The sequence below is a fragment of the Saccostrea cucullata genome, unplaced genomic scaffold, assembly GCF_032062105.1.
Source record: "Saccostrea cucullata isolate Sc308-1 unplaced genomic scaffold, CSIRO_AGI_Scuc_v1 ctg3457, whole genome shotgun sequence".
NCBI lineage: Eukaryota > Metazoa > Mollusca > Bivalvia > Ostreida > Ostreidae > Saccostrea > Saccostrea cuccullata.
The window spans coordinates 33908-54558 of NW_026932907.1; the positions used below are offsets into that span (position 1 = coordinate 33908).

The 20651-nt window shown below is 32.3% G+C and overlaps 2 protein-coding genes across 3 annotated transcripts; both read right to left on the minus strand.

Moving 5' to 3' along the window:
* Nucleotides 1-486: 486 nt before the first annotated feature.
* LOC134236431 (coadhesin-like) lies at nucleotides 487-12809 on the minus strand. Its single transcript, XM_062718600.1, has 9 exons — nucleotides 12740-12809; nucleotides 12491-12512; nucleotides 10018-12167; nucleotides 9712-9819; nucleotides 8456-8626; nucleotides 1878-2048; nucleotides 1478-1651; nucleotides 969-1139; nucleotides 487-864 (listed from the first exon to the last, which is right to left on the minus strand). Exons 3-9 carry the CDS (start codon nucleotides 10061-10063, stop codon nucleotides 797-799), a joined length of 909 nt encoding a protein of 302 aa, XP_062574584.1. The 5' UTR covers nucleotides 10064-12167; nucleotides 12491-12512; nucleotides 12740-12809; the 3' UTR covers nucleotides 487-796.
* A 189-nt stretch (nucleotides 12810-12998) lies between these two features.
* LOC134236430 (multiple epidermal growth factor-like domains protein 10) lies at nucleotides 12999-19045 on the minus strand. Of its 2 annotated transcripts, XM_062718598.1 has the most exons (9): nucleotides 18963-19045; nucleotides 17802-18032; nucleotides 17309-17560; nucleotides 17014-17151; nucleotides 16080-16217; nucleotides 14894-15034; nucleotides 14172-14309; nucleotides 13717-13857; nucleotides 12999-13552 (listed from the first exon to the last, which is right to left on the minus strand). In XM_062718598.1, exons 1-9 carry the CDS (start codon nucleotides 19015-19017, stop codon nucleotides 13404-13406), a joined length of 1383 nt encoding a protein of 460 aa, XP_062574582.1. In that variant the 5' UTR covers nucleotides 19018-19045; the 3' UTR covers nucleotides 12999-13403. The 2 variants fall into 2 exon arrangements, with proteins under 2 accessions (XP_062574582.1, XP_062574583.1); XM_062718599.1 differs by lacking the exons at nucleotides 12999-13552; nucleotides 13717-13857 and having other exon boundaries at nucleotides 14206-14342.
* Between the last annotated feature and the right edge of the window lie 1606 nt (nucleotides 19046-20651).

Here is a 20651-nt window from a genome sequence, read left to right on the forward strand (position 1 = left end):
TTTATTAGGGTCGTCAAAAAACACCCGATGACGTCACTTCCGGCCAAACCGGAAATAGTCGGAAAATGCGTATTTTTGCCGTTCTTGACAAGTTTTTGGTTAAAATCGATCACTGGGAGCATAAAAATTAATTTTCCGTCCGTCGTCGTCACTTCCGGTCAAACCGGAAGTAGCAAAAAATGCTTATTTTTGCGTTAATTAGCATAGATGAAGGGGATTTAAACTATTTTTGGACGTCATTACTCATTCTTTTTTTTAAAAAATAAGTTACTTCCGGTCAAACAGGACGGAAGACCTACTCGTTGCTTTGTAACGAGCTTTGCTCTAGTTTGGTCAATATCATTGCAAATAATGCAAATAATAAATTTCTAGAATATAAAGAAAGGTAAACCTCCTACGATGTTCAAAATTTTGCCTGTCTGAAACCATCCTTAATAATCTACATGAATATTTTTCACTTCAAATCCCATTTTTGTGAAAATCTGAATAAAACAAAAAAAAACTACGGATATATTTTGCTAGTTTAAGGGGGTATATAATATATTTATCATTATAACAGTAATTTGATCATGACTCAAAGTTGTTATTTCCAATTTTTCTGACAAAAGTCTTTTCTATCATCTGTCCTTAAAAGTATTTTTTTTCATTATTTAATTGGGTGACATCGAAACAAACTAATGATGCACTTTTGCCCTCTCTTTTGCCATGTCTGTATTTACCCGTTACGTTTAAAACGACATGTTTTGTGAATGCATGTTTATTGTTTTAATAACTTTCGTTGGATATCATACGTGTTTCATCCAACAAAAACCGGGCCTTGTATAAAATGTTTTGTAGCCGAAGAAGCAGTGGATTCCATGTGATCTGTAAATAAAAAGAAAGCAATTATTATCTTTTGTAGATTTTTGATAAATAACTGCCAGTTATAGGAAAACAATTCTTAATTACTTTACTTGTGTAGTTTATACCTGGGCAGGGCTGTGTGTTACATGTCTCAGATTCCAAATTCCTACCGGTACACTGACGTTCTCCGTGAGATGGTGGTGGATTGTTACATTGCCTTACTCTGATATGTATTCCTCCGCCACATGACATGTCGCATGGACGGAAGTGACCCCATTGACCCCAAAGTCCATCAACTACATGTAAAAGAATTACACTTTTATGCTTAAATGTGACTACAAGTTATATAAAAAATATGAGATTTAATTTTGTTTTTTCTGTTTATGTCTTAAATTAAAGGTCAATACAGTACTTTTAAAAGCTATAAAATTAACATGTAAAAGGTGAATAAATTTCATCTTTTAGGATGTTTCATATTGACAAGCGTCACATTTTTTCACAAATTTTGAAATATTGAAATACATTAGACAATGTATACAACTACGAAAATTCGTTTTTTCCCCGATCATTACATATAGTAATGAAGTAATGAAATATTTTAAAAACTATCTTCAGAAAGTCATAAAAAGGAAACCTGGACAGGCTGTGAGATTGCAGGGAATGCCTTCTGTTGAGTTTCCTGTACAGTCTAGACCCCCGTATTGAGGATGCGGCTGTGAGCAGGTGCGCGTTCTGAGATGTAAACCTTGTCCACAACTTCCGCTACAATGTTTACTGAAGTTTGACCATGCCGACCATCCTCCATCAACTTTTGAAAAGTGTAACAAATTTGCTACAAGTGATCTCATTATTGTTTTTGTATGTTAGTTATGATCATGTTAAATTTTTATCGGGTAGCAGTCAATTCGAGAATTTAATATTAACTGATACGTAAAAACAATATTGGAAACGGAATTGTGTAGCTCATGATCATCTTTAAACAACTTAAAGCCACAAAGTTATAGAAAACCAATAAATTATGGTTTATTTTATACTTGGACAGTGGAACATGTTACAACCGATCACTTCCACCGAATCGCCAATACAAGGTAGACCCCCATCAGCTGGAGCGGGGCTGGTACAGTCTCTGAACCTAAGTTTCCAGCCTCCACCACACGATTTATCACAACTACTGAATCCTCCCCAAGAAGTCCAAGATCCATTTACTATTAAAACAAATACATGTAGTTTACAAATACATTATCTATTCATTCATATTTAATTAGTTTGCAATCTAAAAACATGAAGTAAATAAGATGATAAAATGTGTTAAGAGCGTGTCTACGAGAAAACCATGCAGATATATAGAAAAATGCTCTGGTAGGCAGCCTCAAGAACAAACAAATTTTTGTTATTAACTTAAAGGACACCCACTGAGAGTCAGAAATATGTTTTTTATTTTTGCATCGGTTGTTTTCATTTTTAGTAACAGCCAATAATTCATTTTGGTCAATATTCAAGGGAAAATGCAAAAAAAAAATTGTGAAAAAACGACCGTTTCTATATTTAAAAGTAAAAAAGAAAAAAAATATTTTTTAAAAAAGGGCAATGTTTTCTCACAGAACTGAGTCATAAGATTAAGTTGAAATCAAATTTTTTGTAATACCCCAGTATCAAAGGCTGCCATAAGAGCACAAATATTGGCATGGTGCCAAGAAATGATAATGATTCATTTTTTGTCTATATTCAGGGATATATTCTTAGAAAGTGACGCTTCTTTTTTCAAAGTTTTGCTCATTTAAAAATCTCTAAGATATTATCTCAACAATATATAAAATCCACCTTTGGACTCTCAAGGGCATAAAAGTTACATCGTAATAAAATCATCTCAAATTCAAATGATAGAAAAAATGGTGATTTTATCAGTTTAGTTTTTACAGTAATTTAAATGAATTTTGTGCAATATATTTACAAATATAAACAATAAAAATTATTTTGAATTTTATACAAGCTATAAATTAATTTTCCCCTGCTTTTTATGTAAAAAAAAAAACGTATTTTACAGTTATTTTAGATTTTGTAAGAATTATCTCCCCTGTTGCACTCTTCTGTAGAGAAGGTAGATAATGATTATGAGATGTCTGTCATTTAGCCTAATCGTTTTAGGCATACATTATGTTTGGTTTGAAGAAAATTGTCTTTCCTGTGAATTTAATTTGTTACATATGTGCTGGTAGCCTAAGTAAAAAATACATAAAATATTATGAAATCCATCGGGATCGATGTACGGTTCCGTAACCACGTGTAAACATTAGGCCAAAAAAAAAAATAGTCTTGTTTCCTGCTACCCGACCGACCCTATTTTTGGGGGCCGACCCTAAATTTTTTTTTCGATTCGGAAAAAAACGAAATATTTCCGGAATTTGTCGTTTTGTCACCGTTTTCGGTTCCCGTGTTATAAAAACAAAACAAAATGGCGGCGGCCATTGGAAGAGGCCAGCCTCATGTGCTCTCTGTTATTTTGGTACGGTGCTGCCACAAGGACATAAAAACAAGCGCAATAACAACTTTTTCGAGTACTACCACTTTTTATGATATCTTTGCCAGGTATCATGAATCGAAGAATAAATGCACTGAATGATCCGTGGTTGGAAAATCCGCTATAGACAGTGCGTATATAAAATAAATATACAAAAAGTATTAAACAACGATAAAATTAACATGCTCAGAAATCAAATACAATGTTATCTGACAAAGTTCATGGTTTCTGTAACACATATGGTCCTTGGCTGAGTTTTTAAAGGAATGCTTGTTTGGTTATCTATTTGACAAATACCTTCATGTTCCATAACTGAAAAAAAAATACTGAGAAAACTAAAGGAGCCTTCTACACAGTGTACTGTATATTATAAAATACCTCTTGAGTTGTTGTGCATCAAGACATGAAATTTAATTGTAAAAGATTTTATTGAGTGACGTACTTGTGATATGTTTAATTTGATCATGTATTCAGTTCATATCCAAAAAATGCCGTCAGAAAAAAATAAAATAAAAATTAAAAATGAAATAATTTTCCTACCTACCTACCCTATTTTTTTTAGGCTGGTAGCAGGAAACAATACTATTATTTTATTTGGCCTTATGGCTTCCTGCGACATTTTGTACGTCCTCAGAAAAGGATTCAGGTGCATGAATTGTCAACGGGTCGTCAGATTCTGGCTCTGATTTTGATGAATATGATTCTGACAGCGAACATTCATTTGGTAGCGAGACGGATGTAGTGATGATGATACCGAATCAACAACGTTTGAATTTGAAAGTGAAACAGGTACAGTACATGTAGTTGGATCTTGGTTTATAATACTATGTACACTATAAAAAAGGCTTATTGATATGTAAAAAATAAATAAACAATGTTGATGGAGACTTGATTAAATACAAGAGAAGATTTTTAACACGACAATATCAGGTCTGGTACAATCACTAGATTTAGCTACGTAGCTTGATTTACCTACTTTAACTTTATTCAGCTACCTGAAGTAGCTTTATTTAGCTACCAAAGTTATTTATTTCTATAAAAAAAATCTGCCTACGTAGCTAAATCTAGTGATTGTACTGGACCTGAATATATACCTAGCAAACATGTCAAGAGAAATTTAAGGTTGGTACATGTACTTGAAGCAATACGAATATCTGTATAAATTCAACAATATTGCAAAATACATACATGTATGCAACATATTCACATCTGCTGAATTATAAATAGCATAGAGATCTAAGTAGCCTTTGTGGGGTTATGAAGAGGGAAGGAAAAGTTGAATAGGTCCAGGGTTTTCAAAGACTGTTTACTAATAGGGTAAATTAAGAATTGGATAGGTGGGTCTTCGCTGTCAAATATTTACATCCACTGATTATTTTCTCCTTTATTTCCTAAGAAAACCCATTGCGTTAATCACTGCATGAACTACATTAGGCATGTCGCCTGTACAGATTTCTTGATCAGTGTTCTATCAATGAAACGTATGAAGACGTTCGCATCAATAAAACAATAATTAATCTTTTTAATCTTACTGTAAATGATTATTTAAATAGATATAAATATTAAACAATAAAATGTCTTTCTTTGTTTGTTATTACTGGAATTAACAGTCGCAGCTATTGCAGGAAAAATTTACATAACGCGCTTACGAGGGTTGTGTATTTTTTCTGCAACAGCTGCTTCCGTTAGTTCCAGTAATAACGAATAAAGAAAGGATTTTATTGTTTATTTAAATCACTATAATTGCCTCATATGCGGGATGCATGATTATAAAGAATCTCATTAAACACAATATTTTTTTCAGATATTTATGAGATGTTATGAAGATAGCAACAGTTATGATTTATGGCTTTATGGAATAGTATAATTTTCTTTATGGGAGATCACATTTATTTGGAAAAAAGAGTCAGATACTTGTGCAGACTGCAGACATTTCAAATTCAAGGGGCACCATGTGTTCCTTGACAGGTTTGTGTTTAAAACAACTGATATTATAAATATAAGACTGGGAAATTGTACGTTGTAAAGAATATTTCATTTCATTCTTATATTTCTCTTGCAATTTCAGATTATTCGTATTCATTTCCTTGGATAGGGCTGGGCTTTACAATGGGATTTTCAGCTGTGGAGCTATGAAGAATTACTACCTAGGGTTTCCAATGTAGTTTTGTGAACAGAATCCAGAAATAAGAAGAGGAAGGACAATGCAGATGCAGTTTGAGCATGACCAATTACTTGCCACTGCTGAGAAAATGATAAAGATATGTTATAGTATAGAAATTGCCTTGTCTGTCTGTCGATTTGCCACATGCATTTTTCCCTATTCTGTTACTTTACTTCAAGAAGATAAGAGGCTCTTGTTTTTTTTTTCAAAGATAGCCAGAAGAATTTGTGAATAATCTTACCCAAGTAATTTGATGACATTTTCTTAAATTGGAAAATATAAATGTAGCATTATCATGAACATGACATTTATTTAAAAAATCTTAGAATATGTCAAGTATGGTTTATTTCAATTTAATTTGAAAACTGTCCTTTTTCACAGGTACATGCTTTGAGTACTACTTTTTTGTATTTGGAGACAGTCCAGTTGTTCTTTAAACCAGGAGTGGAAATTTCAGTGCTTGTTAAATTTTAAACTTTTATTGGATGCTACGTAGGAAGAAAATGGAGTCATACTGAACAGAATAGTTTGGATACACCTTATAGATTTTGAAAGCTTGAGACCTCAAGATCAACCCAAATGGTGTTTTAATTGAAGAAACTTGCGTAATGACCGATATTTCCGGGTATTTCATATATGTTAACTTGTACGATTTTATTGGTACTTGTATTTCAACATTGTTAACATCTAAATATTTAATATGTATCAGGTTTCACTTGCAGGAATACACAAAAATTCAGAGTAAATTTTCAGTGTTTGTTTTGTTAGATATGGTCAAAGATCAAGGTCAACAGTGCTTTAGTTTTACCAAATATAACACTATTATAAAGACTAATTTCCTGTATACAGGTATAGCAAATAATTTAGAATATGACTTGGGAAGCTGTGATTTTTTTTCTTTTAAATCTTATCTTAAATTAGAATCATGATGTATACCTAGGCAAGTAGAATTTTTTCAAGCATACAAAATTTCAAGGTCATTTTAATTTTGGAAGTGAATATAAAATAGCAGGAAGCAGTCAAGCATTGTAATTTTTTTTTTGTTGAATGTACTTAGTTATTGGGTAATATTCAAATTTTAATCTGCAATGAAATTAAAAATTAAAAATGTCCTAATTTGTTGATTTTAAAAACTTGGTGTTCATTAATCATTCATTTTGAGTTTGTTGCCATGACAATATTTCTGTCAAGAAAATGGCTCTAATATTCCTTTCTGTTCAGTTTGACCCTTGACCTTAGACATTGTGACCTCAAAGAGGGGTTTCCTACTTTTCAAGAAATCAGTATACTAAATTTGATGTATGTGAAGCAATGGGTCCTCAAGATTTTGAATGATTAAAATCTACATTCTGGTATATCTAGAAAATTGTAACCCTTGACCTTTGACCTTGTGAACTCCAAACTAAAAGGGGACATCTACTTATTTGTAGGTACCAGTGTACTATGTTTATTATCAATTGAGCAAATTTATTATTTTTTTCTAAGATAAGAGAGAACACACTTGGTCTATTGACTGACAAACAGGTGCTAAGCAGTATTTGAATATCACCCTTTTCAAAGCACTGTAAAATAATACAATTCAGGTAACCCCCCCCCCCCATTAACCCCATTTAACCCCTAAGAAATAATTAAATTGATTAAGAACAAAAATGTACAACATACTGGTATTTTTTCAACAGCAAAATTTAAATTTTTGAAAATATTTAACTAAACAAAAAACTCCTTGCTGAAGTTCAAGGATGAGATAATTTGAAAATTGAAAAAAAAATTGTCCAACTTTGAGTAAAAAGTACAGCCAAAAATTTGAGAGTCCAAAGACAGATTTTTTAAATAATGTAGAAAGACATGTTGTCTAATAATTGGTATGTGATTGAGTTGATTCTAAGCGTCACTTTCTGAGTTATAGGTTTTTGAAAAGTGAGTATTTTCACCAGTTTTCAAAAATCTGGAAATTTGTCAGATTTGTGACCTTTTTGCACTTAAACGGGGGCACAGTTTGTGGTTATAAAAAAAATTTCCGAAACAAGTGTATTTTGTTACTTTCAACCATGTATGGATACTTTATATCATTATTAAATAAAATGCTGAATTTTTTAATATAAAATCCTATAAAATTCCTGTTTTCAACCTGTGTAAGGACCAAGAATTCTATTTTTAGTAACAATGTCGATTTACCCCCTTAAGTGAGACCACACTGAAAAAAAATTTGTGGCAAAATATTTCATATTATAGAAGAAATTTACACACAAAACATGAAGTTGATCAGAGAACCTTGCTCCCATAACCGTTTGCATGGTTTTCTCGTAGACACGCTCTTAAAATATAATAGATCATACATTAATCTACAGTAAATGGTTGATATAGACGTTTGGTTGGTGGAGCATTAGAACATGCTAAAGACGAAATAATTTACTCTATGCTGTTTGTTTTAACGATGCCGGTAATGCAATTTATAATGTTAGTTTAATTTTCTTTCATTAATGGGATGTAAAAGGAGATAACTCTTAGTTCAAACAATTTTTTTTTGTTTTCCGAACGAAATAATACATTTATTGAGTGTTTTATTACTGAGCGTTACATAGAGCTGTAACCAGATATTGGGTTCCCAGTACATTAACAGTACACATCCAATACACTTCTATCTGGATATAATTTTGGTTTCAAATTTTCTCATTTACGTTTACAAGTACCCACTAACGATGCAGGCAAAAGGTCGATACGTAGAGCAAAAAATGGAGGTAAAAATTATATTCTATTCAGGAATATGAGAATCGCAACAATGATGTCCAAGTAGTCAGTCTTCCAAATTCTTTACTTTAATAGAATGCGGCTTTAAAATACCTGCATATCTGATGAAATATCATAAGTTATAATTGTTGTTGATATGAAATCAAGATTAAAAGTACACCATTTTCTCTACATGTACTAACCTGGACAAGCGTCTGAGCCACAGTCTCTAGGCTCCTGTAACACTTGATTACTACAGCATCCTCTACAGGTCCTGTATCTGTGTTGTGTACCATTACCTCCACATGATACATTACAAGCTGTCCACTCACTCCAAGGTGATAACGTGTAGTTATAAGCAGAGATTCCTGAGGCTGTCATAAATGATATATGATATATGAGTATTGTACTTTTATGAACATTGATTTATACATTTTTTATTTATCTTCTTTAGGCTATCCCTTGAATTTAACATTTTTAGAACCTGTATAAAACTCAGAAGTCAGTAAAATGGCCATCGATTTTCTATAAAGGTGACTGAATAAAAGAATGTTTCCATTCAGTTAGGTTTCAGAAAATTTTAAGTCCCATTTCAGTAAACTTTTATTCATATTTCAGAATTTACAGTTGCAATTATTTGTATTTGATGACGCTATTGAGAAGAAAATACGTTCAATTTTGTTTGAACATATTAGAGGGTCAGAGTTCATAGCCTGACCGAATCACAGAGCGATATCATATTTTGCCTATATATTTTTGTCACGACGCAACTAGTTTTGGAAGATTTCTAAACAAATAGCGATGAAAAAGATAAAACTATTGAAACATGAATATTTTTTCAAACAACGGGTGTACAATAGATCTTCTTTCGATGTGAATGAAGTTTTGAAAACTACAATTAGACTAAAACCGCACTTACATATACTTTTTAAACCTGAAAACTAAAACAGCCGATACCATCGCTTGTGACTTCAAATATATTAAGAGCTCATGCAATATTGGAACTTATTTGGTAGGTGATCAGATCTTACGCTACCGTCTTAGTTCATTTTCCAGAGAACTTTTAACATAATTGCTGTTTATTTCTAAGGTAAACTTTAAGTCATATTTCAATTAATTACAAGTCATATTTCGAATAAACTTTAGCCATATTTAAGTTATTTTTCAGTCCATTTCATCCTGTCAAATACAGCGTAAACCAAGCTAAAATGCACTGCACTATATTTATACCGAAGTGTAATGCTTAAGTATATTCATCTTAAATCTAAGAAAGATACAAGTATTATCGTTAAGTTCATGCTTAAATATCTTCTATCATGAAGAATTCAATTTGATTAAAATCGTAAAGTACTTGCTGCTTTATATGTTGAATAAAATGAGCAATGAGGAACTGATCTGAAAAATAATTTTAAATGTTAACATTTATTGAGATAATGAAATTATTTTAAACATAACTTACGGCAATTACATGTCGTATAGCTAGAACCATAATTTGAATAAATGCATTGACACCCCTCACCACAGCATGAACTCCTAGAACAGTACCCCAAAACATTTTCTGTCAACACTGTAATAAATTTATAAAAATCTATGCAACTAGTAAATTAAATAAAACATAAATACTAAAAATATTTTTAATATTTCATTAAAGATCTTTCAGTGATTTAAATGGTAACTGCCGATCACTTACAATCATTGTTTACCTTATATTAATATTTAAGTGTAAGTTGAAACTCGATTAAAATATAATCTAATATTTACCTACCACAAATTGTAAGAACCTTTATAGAAACACACACCACAGATGTCATATTGGACTCTATTTGAGTTTTACTGATAGGACGAGATAAGGGGTTATGGAACTCCGTTCTATGACTTGGTCTTTTTTTAGTTTTGGGTTTTTTTAAGAACCTTGCTGAAATAGTTCAAGAAGAATATGTTGGCGGGCATGATGGGGAATATCGTGTATTTCACAACAAAAATCTTGAGAACATTCGTGTACTTATAGCACAATTAATGGGTTTATGGCTGAAAAAGGAACTCCTTTAGGGGCCAGATCTGATGGGCAGTTTGCCTGGAATATTTCCTTGATTTTCTCAGGAGATCATAGCTGTACAGGAAAACATCGAGGCCATGTTCCATCAAGTGCTTTTTCAAAAGGATGATAGAGATTTTCTTCTGGGCTAGAACATGGAATTATTCCGGTTGAAAGAACATATCTTTGGTCACTTCATGGCTTTGAAAAAAAATTGCAGCAGCAAATATGCAGAACTATAAATCTTCCATAGAGGTTTAAAATCAACGTACCATGGTTGTGAATGATTATCTGACATCACTGAATACAGTGGAAGAAAATAAACTTGTTAAAGACTAAAGCGTAGAGATAAAAACTTTATTTGTACTATATTGTGATCAGATTTAATGTACTTCTGTCAGCAATAATAATAGTTAAACAATGATGTGCAAAGAAACATGTGTATATAAGGAACAGCATTCGAGAAAAAACATCTTTATCAATAAATATATGGAAATAACGAACAGTATTCAAGCTCAAAATTCAATTAAACAATACATAATTTAAGCAGAGTAAACATGGACCTCCAAGACATCAAAGGTGGGACCAGGTACCATAAAGGAGTGAGCATCCCCTGCCAACTACTCACACTTGCCGTTTGCTTTTTGTCATGATCGGAAAATAACGGGAAAATTCGTCGTCATTTCAGTGTGAAAATAATAGAAGAACAATTTTATGAAAAACTTCCGTCAAATTAACATTTGACTCAATGATAAATTGTATTTGATGACAAGGTCATTATTTCGACGATAGAAATTACGAAATGATAACTTTATGCAATACTGCTAATATCATTATTTCATCAACTTGTTTGTCAAAAATCTATCTCGTTTTAGAAATTGTACATACGTAGAGCATACTCTACGTATCAATCAACTGAGAAATATAAACTCCGTATGGAGGTGCAGAAGGTATATTGCTGCATAAGTAAGTTGATGATTACAGTCAACACTTTTATCAGAGAGCCTGGATGTTAGCTAAGCATTATTGTCTCTTTAAATCAAAATATCCAAATAAAAAACATATGTGTTAGACTCTGTTGTATCTATTATCTTCAGCTCACTGGGATATATCGATTCAATGTGACAGTAATATGGAAACAACCATAATTGTTAATTGACAATACGTCGTCTATATACAGAAAGGTCACGCTGAGTTTTCTTCTTTTCACTTAAAAGACTTTTAACAAATTCCGCTTCATATGGATACAAAAATAGGTCTGCTTATAACAGGGTACAATTGGTACCCATGGAGAGACCAATAGATTATTGGAAGACCTAGTCTCCAACAACCACATAAATATTGTCAATCAGAAAGTCAAGTATCTTTATGATGTCTACTTCAGAGTATTTGTTTAATTACAATTAAACAATTTACATCAGAAGCAGAGAAAACAGGGACGTCTTAAACATAGAAATGGGTTCAGATGCCAAGGTGGAGTGACCATTCTTTACCGACCGATCACATCCATATGACAAATAATAAGATCCATTTTATTGAGGAAAAAACATTCAGTTTTTTGTGGTCAACTACAAAGAGGCTTCTGATAGAGAAATTTTGCAGTTCACTCAATCAAGTATAATTTGTAGCTGTCTATGCTTAAGTCCTTTTTTGAATTTAAAAATGCGTAATAAACAAACTCAAATATGCATGCATGGTTTCAGTATGTCTAAAACATAAGAGTGTGTTTGCTGTCCATGTCACTTTGTAATCCCAACTTCGGGCACCTCTACTTTAGAAAATCATCTTATATTTTATCAACATCCTCGGTATAATGAGAAAGTTCTTCGTATGTGTTTGCCTTATCAAGACCTCCTAGGTCTGTATAATTGGATCCGTCTCTAGTATGAAACAAAACATATAATTATGAAGAAAGTTTTGAAATGTTGATAAGGTTGTCGATTGCAATTATAAAAGAAACTGTAAAGTCACAAGTTTTTGTGGGGTTAAATTTTCCTGGTTTGTGTAAAAACTCTTGGTTTGTGGGGATTTAAATTCGTGAATAAAGAACTATTGAGTAGTTATGTATGATGCATTTTACATTTCATGGTAGACATGAATTCCTTGGTCTCCTCATACCTCGAAAACAACAAAAATTAAATCCCCACGAAAATTTGTGATTTCATAGTATATCAAGTTTGAAAGAAAATTAAAAAATAAATACCCTTCACCAGTTGTTGATTTTCCTGGAAAAAAATAAAAGCAATTAAATTTTAAAACCTCTGTTGCTGTTAGATACCCTTGTGTGTATTGCTGGGGAAATACTTTAAAAAAGTATTTTTTAAAAATCTAATAAAAAGTAAAGGTGTTTAATCATTACATCCATTAATTAAAGATAAATTCACTTGCTTGAATATTTAATGTATAACCACTGACATTCAGAGATGATGGCTCTAAAATCATTTTATCAGACCTGTACTTTCAGGGGCATCCACATCCTTCATCTTAATCTTTGAAGTGTTTTGCTATTAAGAGAAATAAAGCCAAATTGTCTTAATAAATATATTTAAAATGATATTCGATTTATTTTTTGTTAATATTATATCAGATTTAAAACTTACCTTTTCAGTTCCTGCTAAATAAAGAAAAATTATCTAGTTTTAAGTTTAGAAATCTCTAGGCAATAGATCGAAAATATAAATATAAATTTTGATTTTCCTATTTGGTTTTTTTAAGTCTATTTAAAAAATAATGCATTATGTTGTCATTGTTTCATACAATTTTAAAAGCTGCAAACTGATTTTTTGAATTACCTTCTTAATAACATATAAAAGTAGTACATGCATACACGTTTGGGCACAATCAAGCTCTTTCAAACTCTGTTCATTCTTAAAGGCGTATTGACACAGATTTTAAGTCCATATTTTCTCATTTTTTCTGTAGAATATTATACGAGTTTTATTTTTGTAATAGCATTTCAATTATTAGCATTTAAATGTTAACTTAAAATCTGTATCTATGCAACTTTAAGATAACTTTTGTTAGTATTACTGGGGATACTCAATTGAGTTTACTGATAATCAGAACCAAGGATTCAGAGTTTACTTTTCAAAAAATGCGCTGATCCAGCAATTACTTTACACGTACTTACCATTTTTCCTCTTCCATATGATAAAGTTAAGAATACTACCAGTCAGAACGAGGAATAAAGAGATCACAATGTTTATAATGATACTAGTGGTGTTGGGTTCACAGGTGTCACACGCAGTTCTGCTAAGAAAAGTTCCTATAATTTGAAGCTTTTTTTTAATCATTCGATGCATATTTATTTAACGTGCATTTTTTTAAATTCAAATGTAAAATGATATGATGACAAAAGTTTTTCTCAAACACCATATACTTCTCAGATGCTCATTAATATGTTTCACGATGCTCATTAATATGTTACACCTTCATCACATAGAGGTCCGTGTAGCCCCTCTATACAGCTCTCGTCACAAACACCAGTGATGACGTCACATGTTTTGTTTCCGCCACAATAAGCCTTACAGTTTTCCTTGCAGTTTATACCAAAGTATCCTGCAGAACACTCTGGTAAACAAAAATATTGATATAACTATGATGAAATAGAGATAAAAAGAAAATGGAGTTTTCTGGGTATAATAATCATTACTACTATTCTTTTTTAAATCCTACATTTCTATCAATATAAAAAATTATATATCACTTCTTTTCTGCATGAGGTCATTTTTAAAGTTGCGTGGATATTTTATTTAATAAAAAGTACACTTATTTAACAAAAATTGTAAAAATTGCACCTCCAAACAGAAATGTCTTATATTCTTTTTTAAATTTATTGTTTTTAAATTCTTGTTTTCTTTTTCCGTAAAGGTAGAATAAGATACCTGTCATACATGTCTCCCCATGAAATCCATGAGAACACCCCTCCAAACAAGTTCCGTTTACGTGGTGACAAACCGATCCATTGAGACAGTGTCCACAGATCTGACGGCAGTCATCGCCATACGTAAATCCCTCACATTCTTATAAATCATCAACAGGCAATATATCATTATCTAATTATAGCAGGGAAATTGATAAAAGATAAATTGTTTAACTCCCTTTCCCGCAGTCACGCATTTTAACGCATATACCATTTCCTATTTCTGACGCAAAATCACGCATTTACCGTTTCCCCGCAATCACGCATTTTCTTGCACTTTAGAAAGTTCATTTAATCTTCAATTTATTGCAAAATTCCAACTATTTCATATTTGCTTAATCTCATAAAATAAGAAAAATTATTTTCTAATTAAAATATTACGTCATGATATTATCTACGCTAAACTTTAGAGAAACTTGTACCCCCCAAGAAAGTGCTTGCGGGGAAATGGTAACGTAATTTTTCTATGACGTGAGGATTCAGTATATTTTGCATAACAATTTTGTAAGTTGTAAAGTGTTAAAAGATGCACAAGAGCGATGTTTGTTGACATCTTTTCAAACACATGATGACAATTTTGTTTTCTTATCAACATTTTTGAGAGTTATTTCGATTTTAAATTTGGTCTTTGGGCCGGGAATATATTGACCAAAGTATTTATCCCTTCAATTTCCTGTGACTTACTCTGTGTACATCTGGGTGTCTCCCAACCTGGCTTACATTTCTCCATACACTCCCCTGTAAACCGGTCACATCTGTTTGTAACAAAGCAATTCTCGCTGCATCTCTGACCGCAATTCTTTCCATAAAACCCCGCAGAACATTCTATGCAGAATAAAGAGGTAAATTTATAAGCCTATAAAAATGTTTACTCATGTTCAGATTTTAAATTTAAAATAGATCATGAAGTAAAATTCCTGGCTAGAAGTGTATCTTCTAACTGAAATGTTTACTATAATTTGTAAAAAAAATATTACTTACTGAATGTATCTAAACATTTTTTGTCAATTATGCTTTTAACGGTGTACATTGTAAAAAGATTCCCTATTATATAAAGAAACATTGATATACGAAGCAAGACTTCTTAAAAAAATCTTTTTTAAAAAAGTATTATTTTGTCCCTTTGCATGGTGCAAAAATAAAGCTCTGTCAAGAACTACAGTCAGTTGTATTATTTAAGCATTGAATTCATATTTTGGGATGTCTTCGGTCCTATAACACACCTGGCCGTGCCGACAAATTGAATGCGCGGTATGATAATTTGTCGGCACGGCCAGGTGTGTTATAGGACCGAAGACATCCCAAAATATGAATTCAATGCTTATATTTACATTCTCTAATTTTCCTTCTCCATAATTGCTTATTTCGCTAATCTTTAATGTGAATTTAGCGCCCTTCAAAACTGCCGTAGTTAATAGATGTAAAAGCCGTTTGTGACGTCTAATGACGTTAAATGACGTTGCAAAATTAAATTACTATAAGTACGCAAACAAACATTGCGAGGAAAAAAGTGACAAATTAATTCTTAACGCACATTACGTTAATTTTTACGTTAATTTTCCAGGGTTATAGGTTTTCATTAAATTGAAATAAAACATTTTACATTTGGTGTTCCTGGAGCATTGAAATTGCATATAGTTCCTTCTATGTATTCTAACGCTCGGTGACAAGGTTTCGCGTGTGTTATAGAAATTTGAACGTCGTGGATTTCTAATGGATTTCATAAGGAAAATTATACTGAATGTAAATATATGAAAATGTTTACTGCTTGAAAAAATTTCATTCTCAAGTCTTGTCTTTAGATATTCAATGAAGTAATACTTTGTATATTTGCATATGTAATACTTTTTTTACTAAGGTAGAGCCATACCAGCCTGGCATTTTTCTCCCGTCCACCCCTCGCTACACCCACTGAGACATTTCCCGTTCACATGATGACAGGGGTCTCCGTCACTGCAGTTACAGCATAATAAAGTGCAGCCAAGCCCATAACTATACTTATCACAGACTGAAAATATTAACAGGAAACGAACAATTAAATACTGAACACAAAATGTAAACATCTCCAATACACAAGTATCAATTTTAAGATGCCAGCCAAAATAATATTTTTAGCATTCATTAAGTAGTCAAAAGTAAATCGTACTAGTCTGTTTAATACTTATTACTTATGTTAAAATATAAATTACTCTAAAGCGCAAATTAACCACATGTTGTATGACTTCAGATTATCATATGGAAAACGTCTGCTATCTTTAAAGAAAGCATATGCGCAATTAGTTTTGTTTCGTTAATGTTTTAAAAGTTAAACCTTCGACTATTTTTATGCACTGAAATCAGTGGCGGATTGAAGGGGGGAGCACCCGAGGCCCCCCCTTAAAATTGTCAAAATTAACGTAAATCAGAGTTTCGTCCAGAAAATGTAAATAATTAAATATGTATACTTGGTAGACCTCATTTTTACCCTACAAAATCTCTAGAATCTAGGAGCTTCCGGGGGCATCGCCCCCTGCCCCCCGGGCTTTGCCCTGGACCCACTGCGGGCCCCAAGGCGGCCCCCAGACCCCTTGCCTACTTTTGGCGCCCCCTCTAACTTCAATTCCTGGATCCGCGCCTTGAAATCATACACTTACTTCCTCATAGTATATTATTTATTTTGATTAATGTCAGATCTTTAATATTTTCTTCAAATGAATATATGGAGATGACAAACAAAATTCAAGCTCATAAGTTCAATAACAATACCAAATTGGCGGAAAGAAAACAATGACCCCCAAAACAAAACAAAAACCACAAAAACGTACCTTGACTGCAGCGAGCACCTTGATAGCCCGGTATACAGCCCAGACAACGACCAGTAGTGATGTTACATCTCCGATCTTGACATTTGTCGGAACATGTTTGGTTACAATCCTCTCCATAAACCCCATTGTTAAAGCACCCTAATTTATAACATTAAGACAGCTTTATGTGTCGATAAATTAAAAAAAAGTACCTAGTATATCGATTACAAGTATTTCTTTAACTATTGAATAAACAGTTATATCAAAAAAATATTTTAGGTTTAGTAAAAAAAAAAACATTTGAGAAGTAGCATACCATAAACTTCCAACTCACAAATATCATTGTAAGCATATTGTGAATAGTAACTTGGATACGTCACACCCGGTCTCCTCTCGTTGTAATATATAACATAACGTCCATGTACAGGACAGCTTATTGTCTGGTTCTCTGTTGGTGTTCTGTCCACTTGCTGTATTTCATGGAAACAAAGATATCCATCCTCTCCTTGGGTTGTATTTGAAACGTACACAAAAAATCCAGCAAAGCGATCGTAGTAACGGCCGGGACCTAGAAATACAATCAACAGCTGTTATTCAGGAAAAAAAAAATAAATAGGCTCCACGACATGATCCGATCTTGAAAGGTTCTAAGGGTCAGGGATATTAATTAATATTCTTAATTTTTTTCATAAAAAAATTAAAAAGTCAAACTTTGAAAACCTAGGATTTGCTTACGAAGGTTCAAATGAATCACCATGTCGGAGCTCCCCCCCCCCCCCCCCTAAATAAATAAATTTGGTTCTACTTACTTGGTATATTATCCGTCCTGTAGAATATGTTGATGTGGCTGATACTGACCACACTCTGTAGATCTACCCTCCACTCTGCTGTTTGCTTATTGTTGTCTGATATTGTGCACTGCTCTCCAAAGGCTCCACGATCAGAGTATTGTGCATCTACCGCTTTACCCGCTCCCCATGTTACTGCTCTATTTGGAAAGGCATTCTGTTGCCATGCTGGTTTATTAAGAGCTAAATTTTCTGTCGTAAAAGCATTTCTTTACAGATCAAATTATTTTCTCATCAGACAAGTCAGTATTTTCAGAAAATTGATGTTCATAAATGCTAAATGATTATTAAATATTAGAAACATAGATTATTATATATATATATATAAAAATATGAGAATGATAGAAAATATATGACATATAGCGTATTGTAAAAATTTCTAATAGTTTCAATGTGGTGGTTTTCTTTTTGAATAATATATAATATACAGTATGTCACAGGAGTTATCAAAGATAAATTTTCTCATCAGACAATTCAAGTAGGTGTTTTTTCAGAAAATTGTTGCTAATATACTTTGAATGATTATTAAATATGTGAAATAAAGAGAATATAATAAGATAAAGACTTCATCCATGTATTTTTAATATTAAAGCAAAAATGAGTTTCATAGTGGGAATTGTTATATTGATTCTTCTTCTACTCGTATACTTTTGATCATGGTGGATAAAGGAATTGATTATCTTTTTGAAAATTTTGAAAATAACGCATTGACGCGCAACAAAATCTTACATGTCGACATCATTTCTTCAAGCAAGATGTCACCATAAACCCTTATCTAATCCAAAAAAATGTTATGAAGCAACATTGTGAACCGATATTTCAGGTTGAAATAAAGTGAGAAAAATGTTCATATTAGCCAAAAAAAGACGACCTCAGATACAAGTTGCCAAACTTAAAGATATTAAGGAGTTCGGATCTGATACATGAAAGATGACTATTTTCGTACATGTTAAATCTCCGCAGCGGTTTATCTTTTTTCCCTTTGAAACACAAAGGCTATCAAATCGTATATGAGGAAAAGTGCAATTAACCCTGAATGAATGTTTGAGTGCGGGGATTGTCCAAGTTATCTATGGAAAAAATGGTACTGCAATTTAAAAATTTAAAAATTTAAATTCTTACCATAAGATATCGTACAACTGATAAGCAGAAATATCAGGACAATGCCGATAACCATGTCTATCTGCCTCTCTCTATTGAAAACAAATTTTGAAAAACTGGTGTTACAAGTTTTGAAAAACTTTGAAAACATCATTTACGAAGGGTGTCCGGTAAAATTGTGGACAAAGCTTTTTTTTATCGATATAATAATTAATTGGCACACTAAACTGAAAATTTTCGCTAATATTTATTAATCATATTTAAGTTCATCTTAATTTCTATAAGCAAAACTATTTTTTTTTTCAGAAAAGGTGCCAAATCACGAATATTTTATAGAATTTAGAGGAGTTTCATAAAGAGTGATACATGTAATATAATTGTTCATTATATTTTTTGATGAATGAAACTAAGGTGCAGGCTGAAAAAAAACATGAATACTCATACATTGTTATTACATTGTTTTAATAACATTGCAAAATAATTTGCAACTGTCATTTTTGGTAGACAAGACACTGCAAATTGATTGTTGAGAAAAAAAAAATAATACTATTTACACAATCTATACAAATCAAAATTTTATACCGGTACTTAGTGATTTATATTTTTTTAGTTTTCATTATTTCTTTTCAGTCTTAAACTCTAGACGGTCCCGACAAAATCACATCTACAGACAGACGGACGTGGTGGTTAAAATTCACCCCCCCCCCCACTCCCCTTTACACTTCCTTTGCGGTACATAAATAAAAAAAATATTGTGATTAAATTTGCTCAGAATACAGTCCTAAACGAGGTACGTTTGAAAAAACAGTGTTTCATTAGATAGTATCATAACACTCACTGAGTATTACTTCAAAATAAAGTATCAAATAGAAAAGAGGCCCGAGGGCCTTATAGGTCACCTGAGTATCGTGTAACAACTTTCAGATAATTAAAATTGGTTCGTATTTTACCCCAGAGGCCATGAAATTCGAAATTCACAATTTTGAAAGAGGCATCATTGCTGATCATAATTATAAACTTAGCATGCTTACTCTATTTACTCAATACCCAGAGGTAGATCAGAGTAACAAAGAGAAAATGCACTTCCACTTTATAACCAGTTGTGCACCTCACCCCAAAGAAACCACTGACACTGGGACCACATATTTCAAAAGTTTTTCATAAAATGGTTGATTAATACTAAAGAGCAGATTTCAAAGTATTAATTTATTTTCAGACTATGTTACAGCCCCCCCCCCCCCCCCGATCCAAGGGGCATAAAAAATAACCTTTTTGCTAGATGCACCTATCTTCATCAGAAATATATATATATATATATATATACTTGGATCATTGGCATAAAACTCAGGAGCAAAGGAATAGATTTTCAAAGAATTAATGCATTTTCACGACCCTGGGGCCATAAAATTCAAAATTTTGGAAGAAGCACTCTTTCTCATCATAACTATGTACTTATTTAGTTTATTTAATACCCAGAAGCACAGAAGAAAATTTTGAAAGAATTAATGCATTTTCACCATATGATCAATAGAGCCCCGCCCTAACACCAGAATCCCTGACCCTGGGGCCATAAAATTCACAATTTTGGAAGTTGCACTCCTGCTCGTTATAACTATGTGCTTAATTAGTTTATTTAATACCAAGAAGTAGAGAAGAAGATTTCCAAAGAATAAATGCATTTTCACTATATGATCAATAGAGCCCCGCCCT

Coding starts and splice junctions, on each gene's coding strand:
- LOC134236431 (XM_062718600.1), bottom strand. CDS start 10,063: ATGACATCTGTGGTGTGTGTTTCTATAAAGGTTCTTACAATTTGTG. Junction 8,627..9,711: donor CTATACGACATGTAATTGCC/GTAAGTTATGTT, acceptor CATTTATGACAG/CCTCAGGAATCTCTGCTTAT. Junction 865..968: donor TAACACACAGCCCTGCCCAG/GTATAAACTACA, acceptor TTTTATTTACAG/ATCACATGGAATCCACTGCT.
- LOC134236430 (XM_062718598.1), bottom strand. CDS start 19,017: ATGGTTATCGGCATTGTCCTGATATTTCTGCTTATCAGTTGTACGATA. Junction 17,152..17,308: donor TTGTGAGTTGGAAGTTTATG/GTATGCTACTTC, acceptor GTTATAAATTAG/GGTGCTTTAACAATGGGGTT. Junction 14,310..14,893: donor GACACCCAGATGTACACAGA/GTAAGTCACAGG, acceptor ATGATTTATAAG/AATGTGAGGGATTTACGTAT.